General features: G+C 39.4%; 1 protein-coding gene across 1 annotated transcript; it reads right to left on the bottom strand.

Moving 5' to 3' along the window:
• Window positions 1-1,508: 1,508 nt before the first annotated feature.
• Window positions 1,509-13,712, bottom strand: LOC145774301 (sodium-dependent serotonin transporter-like). The gene is made up of 12 exons (XM_082585511.1): window positions 13,373-13,712; window positions 12,066-12,200; window positions 9,566-9,791; window positions 9,286-9,424; window positions 8,655-8,813; window positions 7,897-7,976; window positions 7,455-7,582; window positions 6,673-6,785; window positions 6,152-6,383; window positions 5,619-5,719; window positions 3,950-4,117; window positions 1,509-3,195 (listed from the first exon to the last, which is right to left on the bottom strand). The coding sequence occupies exons 1-12, from the start codon at window positions 13,662-13,664 to the stop codon at window positions 3,094-3,096; spliced, it is 1,875 nt and encodes a 624-aa protein (XP_082441637.1). The 5' UTR covers window positions 13,665-13,712; the 3' UTR covers window positions 1,509-3,093.
• Between the last annotated feature and the right edge of the window lie 9,145 nt (window positions 13,713-22,857).

The following is a 22,857-nucleotide window of genomic DNA, read 5'->3' as shown; positions in this document are numbered from 1 at the left end:
CACGTGTTTTCCCCTCGGATGTCAACTAACCTAGTTCTCCTTTTTAACAACGATTCAATGTCCGACAACATTGAATCGATACAAAAACGACAATATTGCCAGCCGATGTAAATTAGCACTTCGGATTAACACTTCGTTAAAATAAACATCCGGAATTGCAAACAAGACTTACAGCGCTGGTGATCGCAGCTGGATATATTCAATACAACAGTAGTGACTATGAATGATGCGCTGACCTAATTCTGCGTCACTCTTTGATACTACATATTTTCGACATTTAATCCACGATTATTCTATTGCGAAATTAAATAATTGGCTAGAAGAAACCGGCGGCCAAACTTGGCCGACGGAGGAGGTAGCACTGGCGGTCATTCAAGCACTACTTAGCGGCCATGGCCGCCGGCTGCTTTAAGGCTTGGAAGGCAAAGTGTTTTAAGCAGTAGGCTATAAAAAATCTGGATTGTGTTTTGCGTTTGGAGTCAATATTCCCAAAATATTTTGCGAAGCATTTCACTCAAATGTCGTGTAGCAGAAAATTAAATTCAATGTTTGCATTTTAAGAGGAAATTTGCTTTCTCCACTATCAGGCTATGCCGTTCAGGTTGGTTGGAAACATCTTTTGCTTTAAACTTTCAAGCCTCATTTGCACAACTAGTTACATCAGAGGTGTGCAAACTTGTAGCACTGCAGGGCTGAATACACATAACTAGCTTGATCCGCGAGCCGCAACTGGAAATATCTATTGTTCACTGTGTTATGACGAATGTGCACGCAATAAATGATCACGCAAGTCAGCGCCTTCAGACAGAGTGCGGACGACTTCAAGTTAGTTTAAATCTTACGTCACATGCGAGCGACAACATCTGGTCGACCATGATATTTAGGTATAAATGAGACTTTTTAAACTACGGGTCAAAAAGTTTAAGCTCACGGCCCACGGTTTGCACACCCCTGAGTTGTATAATCGTTTCACCTGTGACTTATAACAAATGTAGGCTAAGTAGCCTAATGCTACATCTCAATTTTACCATCAGACTGACAACTCAGGATTTCGATTTGCGAATTGCAATTGCGGTTTGTGATTTGTTTCATTTTGCGCTTGGTCAGCTGAACGACAATGGAGCTCGCCATTGTTTGTTTACGGAACAATCATTGACAACTTGGTATGCCACCTCATCCGCCCCAGTAGCTCTGTTGGTTAGCGCGTGACTTCATGAACGAAGAAGCTTCAAGATCAAGTGGCGCTGGTTCGACTGAGCGTGCACTTAAGCAACGCATTCTAAAAACTGCTCTCCATTCAGCGGCATCTAATGGATGGAATAGTTCCCTGGCAACAAGACTTCAACAATCGGAAACTTCACTCTTGTCAATCTCGGTAACCAGCTCTGCGTCAAAAGCCTCTACAAGAATGCGAAACTACCAGGAATAATCTATTAGTGTAGGTTGTTCCATCCGCTTCCTGCCAAGCTGCGAAGAAGTTCGACTTAAACATTTCCAAATCCATCACATTCAACAATTTACAGTTTATTCGGTTGCGAGAATAAAACCCAAAAAATTCTTCTGGTTGTCGGTTTGAAACAATAAACTGTTTAAGTTCTTTTTTTTTTATCTAAAGGAGCTTTTGGTTGAAACCTATTAGTTTGTGTGTTCCCTAAATGCAACGCAGCTTCATGGTAACGAAAACATAGAATAGTCTACTCCAGGCCCGTAGTTATACATTTTAGCTTGGGGGGGGGGAGCTTAAAAGCTGTTGCGAAGTAAAAGGCTATGTGACTTTTGGTCATGGGGGTGCTGTAAATAGTGATGTTAAATATGACGTCATAAAGTGACAGGAACGGACAAGCGCCGAAGGCGCGAGCCTCCTATGGGGGTCTGGGGGCATGCCCCCCCAGAAAATTTTGCACGTTTATATGCTCTAAAATGCCATTCCTGGTGTTTTCAGGACAAAAAATAAAAACTTTAAGCAGTTGAAAATGTGGATTTTTAGAACTTTGAAACAAAGAGCACGAGGGATTAGTATCGAGCACGACGGATCAGAGAGAGAAAGCGAAAAGTTAATGAATGTCATCACGGAGGTTGAAGATACTTTATTTCAAAAGCTCTGTGCCCCTGAAAAGAGCAATGTTGGTGCAGTGGACCTCACTAAAAGATTTAGGCTATATATGCTAAACCATCACAGCACGCTTAGAATAGTGATACCTTTCAGAGTAAACGTTTTCAAGGCATGTTTTTGAAATACAACACACCAATACCATCCAGCGCGGCTGTGGAACGCATGTTTTCGCTTGGAAAGGACATTATGCGTCCCAAACGCAGCAGATTGTCAGACATGCGTTTTAAAATGCTTATGTTTCTACAAAGAAATAACTAAAAGCTTTGAGCTTGGGGGGGGCATTGCCCCCCAAGCCCCCCCCGGCAACTACGGGCCTGGTCTACTCTGAAGCCAGTTGGTAGGTATTCCCCGCAGTGGTGGAAGGGTAGCGGCCATGGCTCAACAAACCAACTTCTCTTGTTCGATGACGATGCAGGACTTACAGTCCTATGCCACACCACAAAGCTACCGCTTTAGGGTCGGAGAATTGTTTGAACATTGAGACAGATATTATGTTCTCCCAGTCACCTACTGTAGCCTACAAATATGAAACGGAAACTTAGGGGATGGCAGCAAGCCACATGCTAGCGTGCATTGTGGAAGTGCGCTACCTAGCAGCGAAATATAGTACAAAAAGTGCCCAGTAGGAGGTATCAAGGTGCTTCAAAGTTAAGTAAGTTAAGCTTTTCAAGTTGTTACATACACTGAGAATTTTGTTGTCATGAAAGTGCAACGGACAGAAAATAAAAAATATTACACACAAAAGCCCTGTAAATTATCAACGTAGTGACGTCAGCAGCTAGAAGAGCGAGTTGACACATGGCTTCTAGCAGAAACTGCAAGATTTGATAAAATAGTATGGGGGAAATAGTCCCATTTTCAACATAGAATAAAATACGATCCATTCCAAGACCTGCAGTGGTTGTCCTGTGGGATTGAGCTCCTCTCTCCCGTGACACTTTTGTGACGACTGAAATACTTTCTCCTTGAAAGTCATGGAGCTACATAACGTTTGTTGAGATATCAGACACGATTGTCATCGCCAATGACACTCTTGCTGGCCCTTTACTGCCCTCTTCTGGTTGCATTAAAACAAGACATCCCTAAAATAAAAATTAACACAATCACAAAATAATTAATGGGCAGAGTTCATTTTTAGAGTAAATTTTTCGTAAAATTCTATTCTCACCAATCGTATAGAAACTTTCCATCACTGGCGCAGAACCAGCTTTTGAGATTGGCGGTTCAAAGCCCACACTTGGTTGGTTTTGAATCTTTATCCTTGGACTGACAAAGCCTTGATAGGTTATTCCAGGTAGTTTCCACCGAGAGTCGAACCAGCGAGAGTCACCCCGAGATTCGAACCAGCGTCGAGTGATTTTGAGCCGGGTGCGTCACCACTGAGCTAACTTTTAGTTATTATGGTGCAATCCAATAACTGGTGCCGATCGCTGGATGTTTGATCAAACATATTCCAAAGAAAAACCTCAGTTTCTGGATTATATTTCCAGGAGAGTTCGTTTTCCTAACTCTCCCGGTTGCCGCCATTACATTGTTTTTGTTTGTTTTCATTAAACGGGTTCAGACTTTTTTTGGAATCGCCAGATCAGATGTGGTAATGGCTAGAACATCACACAACTAAGGCAAAAGAGAAAATTGAGTTGAGTCCTGTCTTTGTCATGAGTTACCAAGGGGGTGGGGGGGGGCTTGTATACCTGGGACTGGTATATAAGTCCCCCCCCCCCTTGGTAACTCATGACAAAGACAGGACTCAATTCAATTTTTCCTTTCGCCTTAGTTGTGTGATGTTCTAGGTTTTTCCATCAGATGCAACCGACACAGTTAATCAAACCTCACCTGGTGGGACGGTTTCACCACGTGAAAGTACCAGTAGATGGCGTAGGCGGGAATCATTGATATGGACGAACAGGTTATCAGCCATCCCACTGCAGTGGACCAATCAGGAAACGTAACGTCACCATACTCCAGGCTGGATGTGGTCGCGATTCCCATTATGATGATGGACTAAAATAAGAACAATTAAATGATGAGACTAACTACTTTGTAAAGAGCTGAGAGGAACACAATAATGTGATGGATACAATGCTGTATGAACAGAGCCGTTGAAAAGATCATTTGACCCGGTACCAATTTGAGCCAGTACCAATTTGAGCCAGTACCAATATGAGCCAGTACCAATATGAGCCAGTACCAATTTGAGCCAGTACCAATATGAGCCACTACCAATTTGGGCCAGTACCAATTTGAGCCAGTACCAATTTAGGCCAGTAGCCTACCAATTTGGGCCAGTACCAATTTGTCCCGGTACCAATGACATCCTAAGGTCCCAAATCAACACACGTCTATGAAAAATGCACCACATTCAAAGCATGAGACGTGGTCTCTTCAAGTTCTCCGGTCCTTTGAAAAGATTACAGCTACAGGCCCCTAGCATCTTCCGGGCCCTGGCCGGGTCCAAAAGTGCCTTTGAACTCCCTTGTAGCCTAGTGTCAACGCTACTGAGTATTAAACGAATTGTTATTATCATCTGTTTGCCTACTCTCAGCCAAAACCATGTTCAATTGTTATTGCTAGTTTTTGTTCGTATAGTTACGTAGGTAAGGCAGGTAACTAATAATAGGTAAGTTGACAGTACTTGCTGATGATCTCCAAACAAGTCTGTAACAATTTTACGTATTATGTTTCACGGAAAACCCTGACCTAGAAAATCTGTTAACAGCTGTCTTGTTGGCGGGTGTCAATAAATTGCATACCACACCATCTGAAACTGCATCATTTACCATGCGCCAAATGGTGTGCATGGTCTGCGCGAACTGAATGACGAATCAATTCAGTGGCTGCTCAACACCTGCCCAAACATCTAGACCGAGTCACCATCACTGCTCAAGGGTGGTAAAAGGCAAAGCCCCTCGACCCTTGGAGTGGCGAAGAAGAGTAAAGTAGCAAACAATAATTGACCTTTGAAGGCTAAAAACAAAAAGTGAAGTAAACACGATGTGGGCGATTTTTGCGTCGTTGCAAGTATAGTTCCGTAAAGTAATTTTGAGATAGAAGGGGGCAGGGGCGAAAAAAGATGTTTTTAAAATATATATACCTAAATTTAAGGGAAGGCAATTTTTATTAAGGGAAGCGATTCCAACCAAACACAATGATCTACATTAATTCGACTTTGCAATTATACCATGAGTAAAGTTTTTTTTTTGTGTTTTTGGAAGAGCGATCGCCCTCCCCTGCATCCGCCACTGAGTGGTAAGCTGATAAAGCATAATTTGCTTGGAAGACAAAATAAGAATATTTCAAACACCAAATCAGTCGTTTTTTGCATTGATTCAACGTCTGCAAACGTTGCATCAGACGTTGAAACGACTGATTTGGTGTCGTGGATGTAGCCTCACATGCAAACTTGCAAATAAACTGAATCATTTTGTATAAATTATTCACTTAAACTTGAGCTGGAATCAACAAAGATAAAATCATCAAGTACAGTAGTGCCGCGTGAACTCACTGTTAAGAAGATGGGGCTCACATATTTCCAACATATTCTCCAATACAATCCTGGGCTGAATCCCAACATATCTTTGACATCTTGGCATAATCTTTCAACTCCTGTGCGAGAAATATTATTACAGGGACAGATCTAAACCAAGCTTGTCATCAAACCGGACACAAATTTTATTTTCTTACAATCCTCCATTGAAAGCACGTTCGGATAAAGACTCCCAATAAATGGTTCAGTTTCAAAAAGATGTCGTCATGTCATTGATGATGCAATAAAATCTAAGACTCTAGTCGTTAATTTCGTCACAACACCAGAAGCGCTCAACGTGATTTTGCTTTTGTGACGTCACCATTGGCCAGACTGGGTATCAAGCAATCAATGGTTTATTTGTCAAAGACATGAACATAGAAGCCCACATTGTTTGAAACATACAAGTTGTAAGTTACATACACTGCGCGTTCTCATACTGACAGGGAAACAACTAAACAACCATACAGTTTACTAGTGACTAGACAATTGCCATCCTAAATGATACTTACCATAAAACCAGCTCACAGAGATCGCTTCTATCAACACCACTGTCATAATAGCCACCCCTGTGGCGTAGGTTTCGAGCAGTGTAAGCAAATAGACGCCCCCTTGCGTCGTAGTGGAAATAGCAAAAAGGAAACTGACCACTAGAAATCCCAAGACAAACTTTTCCCGATGTTTTCCAATTTTTTCCGGGAATTCATCGGATAGCCCAGTGATGACAGCCTCCAACCCGCCGAACTGTCAACAAGAAATTGTTTATTAATATCGTTAAAACCTAATGAGCCTCATAGCAACCCACAAGACGTCATACTCTTTATCACCATGCAACACCAAGATTGCATGTTCGAGTCCCACACAAAGCGGTTGCATTATGCATTCCAAGACTCACAAAGATAAAGCAACCAGCAGTCTACCTCCACCAGGTAGAAACAACAAAAAGCTTTATTGTATCACCGTCAACAACTTATCCTGCGACGTCCATTATACGTCACAGACAAATCGTGACCACGCGTCTGAGGTGACTCACCGAGCTGTCCAGACCCAAAGTGATGATCATTAAGAAGAAGAGCACAGACAGGACCGCCCCGAAGTTGAAGGTCGTCAGGGCCTGTCCATACACGACAAAGAGTAGCCCGACACCTGAAAATAAATGTTTAACTTGAATACTTCATATGACGTCAAACATGACGTCACCTTCCCAAATGACATCGCCAACCTATGCGACGGTTTGGCACACCACACAAACAAGCCATAATAATTAAACAATCCCTAACCTTAATAAAATGACAGCTCCGTTTTGCGAGTCATGATGCTTTGCTGATTTGAACAAGACATAAAAATTACTGCCCCTTCACAGCAGGTAGGCCTATAGCCCCAGGGAGCTATAGCCTCTCTGGCAGGCTATACCACTGGCTTCACAATAATATCCTTCAACAACGTTACGTTACATCCTAGGCAGCAAATCAATTCTTTTTTACATTGATTCAACGTCTGCAGACGTTATTATCGTATTATACGTTATTATATCGTTATTATATCTTTATTATATTGTTATTATATCGTTATTATATCGTTATTATATCGTTATTATATCGTTATTATATCGTTATTATATCGTTATTATACGTTGTTATCGTAACCACTGAGCTAACGAAGCGGACTTTATGCTTTAGATTTATTGCATTTCAAACCAGTAGTGTTTCGGTGATTCGTTTAAACTTCGGTTCCATGTGGTTTTGGTTAAACCACATTCGTGGTGCGTTACCTACATTTCTGGTGCGCTACCTACATTTCTGGTGCGTTACCTACCTGGCGTTGTAACGTCTTCAATGTTGGGGGTGTTGAGGAGGTGAGCCATGTAGCCCAGCACCGAGAAGACGACGAAGCCGGCCATGAAGCTCGTGAAACAATTGATCGCGCTTGTGATCAATGCGTCTCTATGATCAACAATAACAAATTCACGAAGATAAACAACAATAACGAAAACACAATAACAAATTCATAAAAGAGCGACCCGAATAAGCCTAACCACTCAGGGCAGTTGAGAGGATAATTTGGGCCGATACCAATTAAATCGTCTTAGCCTCAAACTAAGACACTTCTATGAAAAGCGCTCCATATCCAAAGAATACGCGGTAGGTTTTTCAAGTTTTCATGCCCTTTGAAAAGGTCATAAGCTCTTAAAATTCTCCAGGGCACTTGTCCAAAAGTACCTCCTGGATCCCCCAGTCAACATTGTTGCAACCACTACCTGTAGCAGTTATGGTCAAACTTGTTGTAGCTAGCTAGGGCTATCAATGTTCCGAATCCAGGGCCCAACGAAAAGAAAACCTAAAGACACAAGCAAATATGTGAATCCAATAGCCAGAGTAAGTCGCATGTACCTTTGTTGAGCGTAAGACGAGATTCGTACCGATAGCCAGGCAGCAAAATCCGTCATTTTTGCATTGCTGCAACGTCTGCAGACGTTGAAGCAATGGCGTCTACAGACGTTGAATCAATGTAAAAATGGCGGATTTTGTTGTCTGGGTAAGCACCGTACAAAACTGTCTTCAGCATACAAAAACGTCGCATCAACATGGCGCGTGTTTTCTTTTACCATTCACACCAGAAATACAATTTTTTTACCTTGGGTTGAGATGAACAGTGTTTTCAACAACCAATCTAATGCAGGAGTCGAACCAGCACCACATGACTGGAGAGCGAAAATACCTCAACGTCTTTAGAATCTTCTTCAAAATTTTCAAAACCAAGCAGCGCTGGTTCGATTTTCAGGGTGTGCGCTTGAGCAAGGCATTTCAAGGACAACTCTCCATTCAGCGGCTAGTAGTCGATGAAATAATTTACCGACAACACTTCAACAATCGAAACTTCACTTTGTCAAACTCGTTGACCGGAGCTGGGTAGTGGTTCAAGCCATTTTAGTCCCAGGATAAAGATTCAATCTTGAAAATAGTTCAATCTCTTTCAAAAGATAAATCCATATAGTTTTTTTTTTCGCTAGCCTACCTGGGAGGCAGCTTCTAACCACACTCGTGGTTGGGTGAGCAAATGCCACCTTGGCTTGAGGTAGTACTCGATCCCCATCCCAGCTCCTGGGAGAGTTGCCCCTTTGATGAGCAGGATGATCAAGACAACATAAGGGAAGATGGCGGTGAACCATACAACCTGGAAAAAAATAACAAAATGCAAGTTCGAATGAAAATTGAAGTACTTTTGCAAACAAACCCTCGCGCTCCAAACGTTTACAACAAACTGTCACTTTAACACACACACACACACACACACACACACACACACACACACACACACACACACACACACACACACACACACACACACACACACACGCACACATGTACACTCATAGACACACAACTACATTAGAGAGCGTGTAAAATGCGCGACTTTGCATGAGTCTGTCAGAAACAAAAATGTTAGTTACTTTAGCTATTCATGCATCCCCTATATGGACAAAGGTCTTCACTTCTCAAATCACTTTATTGACTTTAGTTGAAAATTTTCATACTATAGAATTAGTTCAATGAATTCAAGACAAAAGATTTTTCTTCTTTCCATAAGTATGCTGCTCATGCTGAAGGGGGCGTGTCCGCTTGTGGCGTCACAAAGACAAACCCACCTTCCCCGAGGAACGCACTCCCTTCCACAATATAAAGTAGAGAATGACGTAAACAAGGAGGAGACAGAGAACAATGGGCCACCGCGGGACTCCAAGATCGCCGATCCCTGATGACTCGTTCAATTCGAGAACGTACCGTCTAATAATGAAAGAATTATTATGCGTCAATTATGCTTCACCTATTCCGTCACAACAAAACTATAAGCTTTGTGAGCATCATACTCCGATATTCAAGAGTTATTTCACATGAAAATGGCAGCCCTGTTTGTGGCGCGCTTACTCGAAATATTGGTGAGCAGGAGATTGTGACTCATTGCTGAAGGTTCGATTGTGGGCGGTGGCATTGATCTGGTCCAGGCACTTCTCATTGGCCCAAGCCGGGTCGCAATAAGACCATGGGAGTTGAGAGGTGAAGGAATTGAAGAAATAGAAGAAAGCCCAAGCGATCACTGTGTTGTAGTAACTGGACACGTAGAGCGCTATCAGGCAAATGCTGTAACCAACTCCTATAGAAAGAAATAAATCAAGTCAACAATTTGTTGTACGTTCATGAAACTAGGTCCATCGGCCCCCGGGAGGGTGGTTTATGAACAATTTTACTGCCTGGACTATCCAAGCACTCGTAATATTCCACGTTGACTGAGTGAGCGATGGCACATGTTTGGACTATATCTTGACAAGATAGTTAAATAATACGCGCTCTAGTGCAAAGTAGGCACAAATACTCACTTCCTTGCTTTTCCATCCCTCCAACTTATTTTCGTCACCGGAAACAAACGGTGTTATTGCGCATTTTACTGGCAATTACATCATAGCTTTTAATAAAATTCACAGAAATATTCAAGCCGAAAACTTCGATTCCATTTAATCCACAGAAATCAAACCAGGTATTTTTGATCTCACCTGTTAGTTGAGAAATCACTCGTCCCTTATTAAATGATAAAAATCTAATTAAATATTTCCCCACTTAACCTAAAAAGCTGGACTCCTGTCAGCTCCAGCATCCGTATGCTCGGAATTATTTTTTTATAATGTCAGTGTTTTCAATGGTGTTGAGCAACCGACAAGATCTTAGTCGATGCATGCAAATTAACTGTCTCATAATATTTGTATCTGTCATTCTGTCGGATTGAACATGCTGTTTTGATGCGTGATTTCATTTTGAAACCACAAACAAATTTCAGCATATTATCGTAGAAATCCTTTGTAAATTAAAACAGCAAGTCAGCAGCTAAACTTGCCATACCAGTACCTACAGCATTCTTGAAAAGATTTCTTTGAACCTGTGCTTTCGACTGACTGATGTTAGTCAATTCATGCGAGATCGCATTATTCAAACATCAAAAAGCATTTGATAAATACTTAAAACTTGTTGGAATAGATTATTATTGTTTGCGTTTAGTGAAAGATTAAATTTGTTGTTGTCAAGATGAAATCTTCTTCTATCGAGTCTTCAAACTTAAAGCATCTTTAGAAGTTTCAATGTAATTTGCAGCTACTATACTGTGTTGCATGCTGATAGGGATCGCGACGTGAAATAAAGCGGTAACTGTTTTTGGAATGGCACCAGCGAACACTTCCAAAACAGTTATCACTTTTTATGGTATCATTTGTTTAAATATCTGTTAAGGATGTTGATATCTTTCTCAAGTATTTTTTCTCCAATACTGATAGAATACTTTAAAACAGGGTTCGCGGACCTCAAGGGGTCCTCGAAGCAATTTCAGGGGGTTCGTGAAAGTTTCCAAATTTGCAGCATGATCGATAAATTACGAAATTTAAAAATTGGTAGCTTGATTTGTGTATTACAGTAATTTCCAATCTATATGGGCTACGTCCAACACAATGGTGCATCGTTTGATATTTCAAAGAACATTGTACAAAGGTTCGGTTTCCTAACTAAAAAAAGCATATAAATAAGTTAAATCTTTAAGGTTACCAAGATGTTGGCTATGTTCAACTTAATTCTTTTGAGACAGCAGATTGTTCATCAATGATTTACTTGGAAATGCAAACGTTAGTCAGCAGTCTATCACCACTCACAGTTTTGTCATGACTGTGATTACAACAAATCAATATTCAATATTGATTGCAAATGGAGAAATTCTTTGTAACGGTCGGAAAATGCTGTTAATTTTTGATAAAATTTATAGAAAAGCATTAAATAATAATCAGCATATAGATAACTCATTTTTGATGATGTGTGCCAACATAAAGCTTATAACATAACTTCGTCAATGTCATCAATCGTTATAAGTGCGTCGCGAGTTTAGCAAATTCTTCTGAGTGTGTCGCTTCCAAACTTATGAAACAATTGATTCACTTAGGAAACAAGATGTATCAAACTTTCAGATAAAATTGTTTTTAGGGGTCCGCGTCCGCTTCGAAGGCATCATAAGGGGGTCTGCCATGACAAAAATGTTGAGAATCACTGCTTTAGACACCAAAGGATCCACGTAAACCTGAACCAACGGACCAACACTGAATTTTTCAATATTAGTGAGAAATAACTTGAAAGATATCAAGCTCAGTTTAATTATATGTATAGAAACAGTGATCTTCATCGCTGAAGGCCATTATCAAACATCAATCAACGTTGTTGTATTAAGTACACCGCCTGAAGTTGAGGTTTATCAAAAGTTCCAAGAATAGGATGGTGCTGGAATAAGACTTGCCGTCTCACAAGGACCATAAGCAAATAAGTTTTTATGACTTTTAAACTGTCTATAGACTTATTTTACGTAAAAATGACATAAGAATTACCATGACCAATTTCCTACCTTTGAAAATTGGACATAACTTTTTCCAAATTGACACGCATCCAGTTCTGTGAAACTGCCCAAGAATCAGCTCCATGTAAAACAAGGGGATCCCTCCAAATATCACCATGAGGAAATATGGAATAAGGAATGCTCCTGAAAAATAGATTATACGATGAAAGCTCATATCTGAACTGAACATATCTGAACAGAGATTCTTAAACAGTATTCCACGGAAAACTGCCATGTGTTTCACCAAAAGTAATCGTCAAAAGCAAAAAAACAAAACAAAAAAACTGCTATCGACACCAAATTAAAATAAAAAATGTTTTAAAATGAATTAAGTTAAACATTTATAGTTGTAGAAGTTTACTAATGATGACGAATTTACTTCAATTGAACTTAAACAAAGATCTGTTGCAAACAAAAGAAAATTGAACTCTTTCAAACACAAAATTCATTGCAAAGATCATTAGTAGAAGGAGAAGATCATTAGAAAAGGAAAACAAAGGCAGACCAAGAATGATTTGGATAACAAACATCTCTAAATGGACAAAATTAAATAATGAAAGTGGGGTACAAAGGGCTCATGATCGTGAACAATGGGGCATGTCATCCAATTCTCAACAATTGCCTCCAATCTCCACAAGACAGGAACATAATGATGATGATGATGATAATCGACAACAGGAGCAAACAAAATAATTTTTTTCCAATGCATTTTCGCAACTAAACTCAAACCACAAGCGATAGCCAAGATAGGCAATCCAACTTCAAACATCATTATTTCGTAAAACGAAAACCAACAAAAAAATTGAACTTATGATCGGTGTAAAATCTACAAATCAATCCTGTACAGTGTACACTGTACAGACTTTTTCATCGAACCTTTGTAGTTTAATAATTGAAGGCGGTCGTTTCAAAGCGGTTGTTTTCAAGTTTCAAACAGTGCTGCCAAACGCCAAAAACTTAATTTTGCTAACAATGCTTTAAAACTTTCTTAATCCCATATTTTCAGTTGCCTCTTTCAGTTTTGGAGACAAGATTTTTTGATCGTTCTTGCATCACACAAACTACCAAATCTTCCCAAAAGCATTTTTCCCCACCGGCCTTAATTTTTTTCAAATTGATGAGGACTTTTTGTCTGGCAACACTGTTTTCAAGTACACTGCAATTTTACACAAACTTTCATGGCGTATTTCTGACTACTCGCAGCTGTTTCTTAGTTGTTTATAAAATTTATTTAATAAAATGATTGATTGATTGATTGTATGTTTGTTGTGTAACAATGAGTAAAGAATGACTTATCAATCTACGCAAGTGTTTACCTCCTCCGTTTTTGAAGCATACGTACGGAAACCGCCAAACATTACCAAGGTCAACCGCGAATCCAATAACGGCCAACAGGAACTCAAACTTATGGCCCCAGCCTTCCCTTTTATCTTCTTCCTCATCACTGTGTTCGCTCATAGAGTTGATGTCTGTGACCTCACAAAGCTTTGATTGTAGAAAAGCTTTAGCTTCTTCACTCTTATCGAAGTAATTGTTCCCATTTTGTTCCAGTTCTGTTGAAATTCTGCTTGAAGGCTTTCCCGTCGTCAGTTCTATTGTTTTCCCCATGCTACCAATATTCTACTTGAATAAGCGGTTTAAACAAACCTTACGAGTTTAAGACCTTCAAGGATATGCAATTAGTTGCCATGGTAATTCTAAAGGTTCAGGAGTTATTTTAGAACGTCACAGACAGATACAATTAGTAGACAACCAATTAATTGGATTGAATGACATTATTCAAAAATCCATAAGATAAATCAGGGGTGGGCAAACTTTTTATCTCGAGGGCCGCATTCAGAATTTGAATTTGTTCAAGGGCCGCAGTATAGTATAATTGAGATTATAAGTCTAACTATAAAATTTAAACTAGTCAAAGCACAAGCTTTTATTTAGTTTTAAAGTGACGAAAGAAATAGCGATTTTATATACAGTACATGTGTTACATAAGATATAAAACTGTTTGTCTCAATTATTTATTTGAATGCAACCAACATCAAGATAACACTTTGTCAGACGCACTTTGAGCGAATTAAACAGAGTAGATACATCTGTGAGCGAATTAACACAATCAGAAGAACTGTCGCAATCGCCGCTTTCCTCCCCTATACCAAGAGTCTTGGCCTTAATCATAGGCGTAGCCAGGGGGGGGGGGGCCGAAAGGGGCCATGGCCCCCCAAATTTTCCTAGTTTGGATTCCGAAGTTGAGCCCTTTGTTGAAAATATAATAAAGTTTGTAGAAATTTATATCGTTTTCCAAGACATCTGGCTATTAACACCCCCAAGGACTTGTTTTAGATACACAGGACAGAAAGACATCAATAAATTTTGCAAATCGTAAATCGCGCAAAATTTACGCGATTTACGTTTCTTTGAACTAATTTGTGGAAGCAATTTCAGAATGGCTTACTCTGTTGGGTTTTTGTGTAGTTGTTGAGTTTTTGTGTAGCTGAGTTTTTGGTGTTCTCTAATTTTAGCCGCAGTTTTTGCCCGTTCGTGTGTAAGAGCTATCTTAAGTTAATAGCTGTTTATCTGCTAATAAATTTCATACAAATATTACCCTAAAAGTGTTTTCAGAAAGCGCTATAATCCATTATTTGAGTGTAATTTTTCAAAAATTTTCCGGGGGAGCATGCCCCAGGATCCCCCTAGAATACGCGTGCCTTCGGCACGCTCTAATCCCCTACCACTTTTATTGCTTCAACCCACCAGGATACTCCACTGCACATCAAGTGGCGATGGCTTTAAATCAAACACTTTGTTGTTCTCTGCAATTCATCAAATATTTGGCCCCCCAAAATATTTTTCTGGCTACGCCACAGGCCTTAATCCAAGACTAAAACAAAAAAGAAAGTCTCATGATGCGACAGGCCGAAGTCAGAAATTTCGATTGTAACGTAATCGGCTGTTTAGCAATGGCTGCTTTGACACTGCTTCTTCTTCTCTCGTTTGACTTGTAGTAGCTTAGATTGGCAATGCCTCCTCGTGCAGCCAAGATACGGTAGTTGGGTCCAGTTGTCGAATACCAGTGATTCCACTTGGGGGCCGTAAGATGGAACATTCGTGGAGTATGTGTTGCATTGTTTGTTCTACCGCTCCGCACACACATATCGGCGAATTATGCAACCCCCACCTAAACATATTAGCTCCAGTGCAGCCAACGTCACATCTGATCCTGTTCAATGTGACCCTTCTGTTCAATGTGACCTTTCTTGAGAGGTCTGTTCCAGGAGGGATGGAGAGTGCTGGTATAACTGAAAACTGGGGAGGGATATGTGGCAGCTCGTTCCATTCCTGGGCCCATCTTTCCATGCAGCTGAAGTTCTTATCCACAAGTTGTGTAGCATATCGATGGAATGGGCGCCTTGATGATAGGGGTTGAAGTCTGACTGGTCCATTTGTTTGGGAGTGACTGTGGAGAAGGTGTTAAGGATCGAATCTCGCATGCAGAACCAGTTTGTGAGAGGCTTCTTCCCTACGGACATGAGCAGGAGCAATGCCAGCCAAAGTTGGCAGATAAGCAGTAGGTGTGGGGCGGAGACAGCCAGTGATGATGCGCAAGGTGTCGTTAATGCACACATCCATCTTTTTTGTGTGTCTGCTGCGGTTCCACACAGCTGAGGCATATTCGGCTGAGCTGTAGACCAAGGCTAGTGCACTTGTACGCAAGGTTGATGCTCGGGCTCCCCATCCTGTTCCTGCTAGGCTTCTCAAGAGGTTATTTCGCGAGGTAACCTTGGCACGGAGTGACTCGATGTGGGGTCTGTAGGTCAACTGGCGGTCAAGTTTTACTTCAAGGTAAGTTGGGTTTGTAGTATATGCTTATAGCCATGTATTCATGCACTGCTTATAGCCATGTATTCATGCAAGATCACAATGTGGCTGGGGAAACAAATTACTACAATGCGACAAAACGACTATAATTTATCTTTATCAAGATGAAATATATGAAGAAAAAGTTTAATTAAGTCATTGTAGTAATTAAAATCTTCAAGCAATTGTAGGATTACCTGGTAAACTACTAAATAACAGAACATATAAACTGTTATCGACAAAACTCTCTGTCTTAATCAGGAAATAACCTAATTATAATTATAATAGTTTTATGAACTATAATTATTATTCACAGTTCTTTGTTTTTTAAATGATGTCATTCAATATTGAGACCTTTGATAGTTTAAGACCTTCAAACATCTTCCGTTCATTGCGCTACCATGATGGTTTTGCTTGGAAGACCCTCGGACATAATTTCAGTTTATTGCATTAGGAAATTATTTAGGTAATTTTTGTTGCAGGAAAAACTAAAGTAAATTCATTTTTACCAAAAGTTGCATTTTGTGCTCGTACACTTAAAACCAACCACAATATTGTAACAGTGTGGCATGTGCCTTTGCTTTTCATATATTTCTCCAAACTACACCCATAAAATGAGAATGTATAACAACAAGTTTACCAAGCATAGGCTAACCTAGTGGAGTTTTTTCTCTTTACTGCACACAGTTGCTTGGCAATATGATTATGTATATTTTAAGCAGATGATGCAAATATTAAGTTATTTACAGCAAAAAGTTTCAACTATATTGCAAGTTGCAAAATTGTAAGGGAAACTTTGCAGTAAAAATTGCGACTAAAAAAACAAAATGCAAAAAAAAAATGAATTAACAATTCCTATGAACACTTCACAATACCTTACTAATACCGGTACTATATACATTTAGGATATCTTACGGCGTAGGCTAATTAGAACATAAGAAAAGTTTTCCTAGGCCCCACCGAAGGTGGCCATAACCCTTGCATATAATTATAGGGAAGGCGGGGCAAGTTGAGTAGTTTTTTTTTAAATCTATTTTATTTTTATTTTACTAACTTTTTTGAAGACTCAAGTATTACATTTCAAAAACATGCTAATAAGCCAAGTTTTAAGACAAAAACTGGTTTGTTTTATTTATTATTTTGCACTGTATTCAAGTTTAAGTAACGATTGCGCAACTTGCCCCGGATTATTTTTCCTGGGCAAGTTGTGCAACACCATGGTGGGCAAGCTGTGTAGCACCATGGGGTAAGTTGAGCAACACTAGTGCCAGGGGCAAGTTGAGCAACATATTACGACTATATTACAGTTGCACTACTTGCCCCGTCATCAATTGCACAACTTGCCCCATTCACACTTTTATAAAGAACAAAAAATTTCAAGAAAACTAACAAATGTACGAAAAGTTTTACCTGCGAAAATGCAACTCCACATCACATGTCTACTGACCCCTACTGCTAAAGTTTGACTAGTTCTATTGTGCATCCAAAAAATCAAAATTTCGTTTGCATCCGAATTTAGATCCTAAGACCTAAACACCTTATATCGTTGATCAAGCCTAACCTGCCCAAAAAACTGATAACTGCGATTCACGTGCTTCAAAGGCATTATAGGTAAAATATAATAATGGCGTTAAAGATTCATTACGCTCTTTATTTCCTTTCAAACGGGGACTTGCACAACTTGCCCCGTTGCACCACTTGCCCCGCCTTCCCCCTATAGACCAATTCCGTTTAGTTTTAGTTCCCACCAAAAGTGTTTTTTTGCTCAAGAATTTCCTGAGCGAAGGTAATTGATATGGCCATCACCTTTCTCCTATAGAGTCTGCTCAGGTTCCTTGATCTTATCACTGGAAGAAACTAGTTTGTTGCTGCAGTGTTTCTGGATTTAAATCAAAAGAAAAACGATGGAAAAACCAAATGATAGCTTTGAAAGTTTTTCTTCCATTTTCTCCAAACGAGACGCTAAACTTGTTCTGCCAGGGAGGGGATCTGAAGTGATTTGGTATTCAAATTATCATACGCCTCAAATAAAATCAACCAATTAAAAATGATCGCTGATAAGATCCAACGATTGATTGTTATCAAAGACACCTGGCCCCGTTGCAACGTAAACGCTTCATGTTATGGTTTTAATACAACAAGCCACACACAAGAAAGAAGGCCCGAAGGCTATTCTCGGATATTTCCAAATGACAAGTTTAAAGGGATTAAAATTGTTCGACAAATTGTTGACAACCACCAAGTTCCAATCACATGCGGATTACCACAAAGAAGAAAAATGGCAAACACTAAATTTTGCTTAGTAAGAGGATTTTCCATGTTTTACAACATAAGCCCAAAATCCCAACATATTTTAGCTAATTCATCAGTTGACAGTCTGGAAACTGGGTCTAAGGGTGCTTTAAAAATATAATATAAAGTTTTGACTATAATAGATGTAGTCTACGATTCTATGATCGAGAGAACAGAGCCAAGTGGTGGTTGATACTTTGGCAGAGCTCTTGTAACTTAACTTTTAATATCTATGTATCTGTAAGAAATATTTATACTGTTGTAGAACTGACTGAAACACGAAGTTGGCGTTTAGAAATGCAAAGATTTCTGAGATAAAACTGATGCTGCAAGCTTCCAAACGTACGGATCGTTAACCGCCATGAAGCAGGAAAAATGTTAAACACTGATACGAATCTTTGCCATTCGATCGGCCAAACCACAACAAAAGCTCACAAAACAACTTGGTTCAACACCAACAAGTTATAAACATGCGAAGAATTTTTAAAAACTAATTATACAATTAAGCAAACTACAAACACTTGTCCGAACAAATTATCATATCTGCTCCGTGTGAGCAGCAGTGTGTTTGAAACGGGTTTTATTACTTGTCATCATTGTGTGCAGGCGAAAGAAAGTGTCACTTACAACAAGAAATAACCAGCATGTTGATAAACGGAAAAAGAACTCCCTGAAGGGTCTAAAGAAGTTCAATCTCTGAAAGGTCTAATATGCGCATAATAGATGCTGACGTAATCCAGCTACAGTAAAGCACGGCCACACAACATGATTTTGGCTCGGAATTGGATGTTGGGATCAACGCCTCTTTTGCAGTTATCTGGCTATAGTAGCTGGTAAAACTTTTACTAAAGCATGACGTCATTGTAAAACTTTGCATTTTGCGTAATACTGAACCATATCAATACTTTTAACTCTACGAACATTTCCTTCTCACTGATTAAGAAAATATTTAAAAAAAAAACACTATACGCTAACAACAATAACAACATTGTTTTTTGCCCTTCCGGCAGCACGTTCTGCACCTCCAGCATAAGACCTTCAACATCTTTATACAATGCTCTCTTCAAAGGCTGCAAAACGGCTAAAAAGAAAAGAATGGCTGGTCCACGAAATATTTCGCATTTAAACCCGCTCATCGATAAAAATTCCAAAGATATAATCTGAATATCAATTTGCATAAAAGTTACGTGCAACGAAGCATCTAAGAAATGAATGGTGATTTTTTATGATTTTTGCTCATTGTTTCTGCACTTTTATTCTTTTATTTATATTCGCTATACAAGCCACAACAGCTAAGGTGTTTTAACGACAGGACTCATTTTTAATTTTATATCAAGTTTACGATGTCATCACATTATTACCCGACTTATTCTCACTGCGTTATTCAAGTAAAATCACATTCGGTACAGTTTTTAAATTCTTGGATGTGACCTGACCTGGAATCGATCTCTGGTTTACTAGCACTAGAGTAAGGTCCCCACTCCCCAAACACCAGGCCGCAGCCCCGTACCAGGTCGCGAGAACATACGTTCAAAATGGCCGTCAGGAGTGCTTAGTTCAAAGTATGTTCTATAGGCCAAAGAATTAATTGATTAGAATGAAAGATAATGCAATCATGCACTTAATACGTACAAATGTATATTTCCTACAACCTATCCTATATCTATCAAAGCAGTAACGGATCCAAAGAGGGAGTAATTAGTCCAAAATCGAAAAAAAACACGTAATTTTTCTATTTATTTACCACATTTTATCGTCCGTTTTGCTCGCTCAATCCCATGTCATTAACCTTGCGGGTGACATTTTGGTTCCAGTATTGAACTTAAACCTTTACCAGTAGCCTACTATTCTTTAAAGGCCTCTACAAACCCAAGACACTGATGAAATATTCTAAAACAAAAACCTTTGCTCACTGACGACTTAACAATTAAATTGAGCTATTTCAGGCATGAGGTGAAGTGCGCCGTGTACCCAATAAGCTTCATATAAAAGATGGGGAGCCTCAGACGAGACTTCGAAATTTTACTTTTAGCTCACACAATACCATAGCCTAAAAACCTTCCACAGATAAATAGTTTGTTGTATATTTAATATGTTTGAAGTTCTTCTGTGGTCGTGAAAGAAAATATTTTTAAATAGTTGCTTCAAATTTATATCAAAACTTGTCACTCAAACGTTCAAAGAAATTCAGTTTTAATTTGATGATATTGGTCAAATACAAGGAGTGCGTTTTACTCAAAAAATTGTTATTGGGCCTGAAAGTGCTCAAAAAGCGAACGAAACAACGTTTTATTAGTCAAACTTTTTTGGGGAGTAGCCTTCCCAGTAAATTAGTTTTCTTTTTCGACCTCGACTTTTACATTGTTTATTTTATTTTACGAATCTTGCTTAAAGTTTGTTTAAACCGCTATAAAACATTAGACCTATACGTAGCATGCATGCCACAACACTACGTTCTTCCTATGGCCGGTCTGCGAGGCCATTTTCATTTTTAAACCGGTCCGTGAGAGAAAAAGGTTGGGATCGCTACACTAAAGAGCGGAAAGCGATAACCACTCGGCCACTGAACTGGTTTATTGCGCATCAATGGTGCTTCCTCATTCAAGGTTTACAGGCAGCTTACAGGGTCCGATAAGTAGTTTTGGTGCAGGATCCGTACGGTTCTGGTTGCTTAATGATTTTTGGTGGGAAAGTCGCGCAGTCTGTTAGTTGCTGTGCCTGGATTCGTGGATGTCGCTATAATAGCATCTGGATTGGAAGCCAAACCCTAGGCCTCATCTTCACGCAAACAAGATTGTCATATTGGCGGTTTTAACGCCAAATTTTAGAAACTTGTTGTTTGTTTAATACATTTTTAGATTAAAATATTACACGGTCGCAACACCTTTAGGCTATGGTAGTAATCATGCTGCTGACAAAATCAGTCCATAATGTAATATTGTGAAAAGCATCATCAAGATTCGGGAAAAGTTGCCATTTCAAACTTGATGTTTTCTAAATAGGCTTCTGCGCATTGATAAAACAAAGTTTTTTAAACTATTTCCAATGATGAAAAAAAAATTAAAAAGCTCCAAAAATTTATCAAAAAGTCAAATCCAAAGTGGCCTGCCAAACGCATTAACAAATGCTCAAATTATTAAAAAAAGGCGTCAAAACCGCCAATACGGCAATCCTGTTTGCCGTGCAAGATGAGGCTTCCAGTCCAGATGCTGGTATAACGACGTCCACGCTGGATCAAACAATGCGACCTGTCGCCTCATCAAGCGCAAGAAGTGGAGGAGGGATTGTTGCCGACAGAAAGCTAAGAAGTGGAAGCTTACAATTTGAGTGGAGAGGACGCATTGTTGTGCACCCGAGCATCGCGGTCGCGCAGCGATTAATTATGGTTGTTGTCGGTGCAACAATGGTTTCTCTTCACTCAATTTACATAAACAATCGGCAGTAATTCTTTGACTCATTTTGTCTTCAACCATCGGTGATTATGCAACTATTTTCCTTTGCCACTGATTCACATTCCATTAACTTTGGAAACTTAAAGCTTCTGACTGATGATTATAAGACCTGAGTTCGGTGCCCTATCCGAGCACGCGACTGTGGCCTGTCAAGATTGATTGAATCTTTTTTTCGCCCTGAGAGTACTTCTTGCAGAGCTTAATCCTGGTAGTTTCACATACTTGTAGAGGCTTTGAATCACTGATCCAGGCCCGGTCACCGAGTTTGACAGAGTGAAGTTTCCATTTGTAGAAATGTTGTTGTCTGTGAATTATTCCATCCACTAGGTATCGCTGAACGAAGAGTAACCGTTAAAATTTCGTTGCACAAGCGCATAGCCTACTACGAGAGCCGAACCAGCGGCGATCTTGAGATTTCTTATTGCACAAAATCGTATACCCAATCGATCTGTCGGAGCGAGCTAACTCGACGGCACGACAGTTTATAACGTTTGAAGGTGGCTGTGATCGAGTTAGTCTCTTCAAGTCATTCACACCAACATTTGACCTGATTCTACACACAAAACCACCCAAAAGATAGAAGAGAGGATTGCTTTGGACAAGATTTAAACTTGTAAATCCTTTCACAATTTTTTTGACAAAACAATTGGTAACTTATTGAATGCCTGGGATTGTAGACATTTAAACGCAAACATCACAATGGAAGAACAAAGCTAACAAAACCATAGATAGAATCTATAAAATCTTTCTCATTACCAAAAACTTTGAGAACAAATTTTATGAAAGGCTTCTAGTGACAAATCAACTCGACCAATGCTGCTAGGATGATATGAAAAGTGACTCAAGTAAGTTTAACAAAGCACAAAATTCTGTCTTTTTTACAACTTAAATATGAAGATTTTATCAATCAATAAACTCAAGCAAAATGTTTTGGTTTATGTCAATTTTGTATTGTTTCTGTATGTTTTTGGTGGTCTGATCCCAAAAACGGCTTTAATTTTTTCGTAGTGCCGTATGTTTTTATGTAAAGTGTAAATAAAAATTTTCGCCAATGCAGCATTATGCATCAAAACAATGTACATTAATTGTTGGTGAAAAAGTCATTTGATACAATTTTTTTTAAAAGAGCTTTGAAAAATCGGCACAGCAAGACAAGTAGCAAACTTCAGGTTGTAGTTGAAACTCATTAATGCAGTGAACAAGAC

Source organism: Aplidium turbinatum, chromosome 7, assembly GCF_918807975.1.
Source record: "Aplidium turbinatum chromosome 7, kaAplTurb1.1, whole genome shotgun sequence".
Taxonomy (NCBI): Eukaryota; Metazoa; Chordata; class Ascidiacea; order Aplousobranchia; family Polyclinidae; genus Aplidium; species Aplidium turbinatum.
This window is presented reverse-complemented; position numbering and strand designations above follow the sequence as displayed.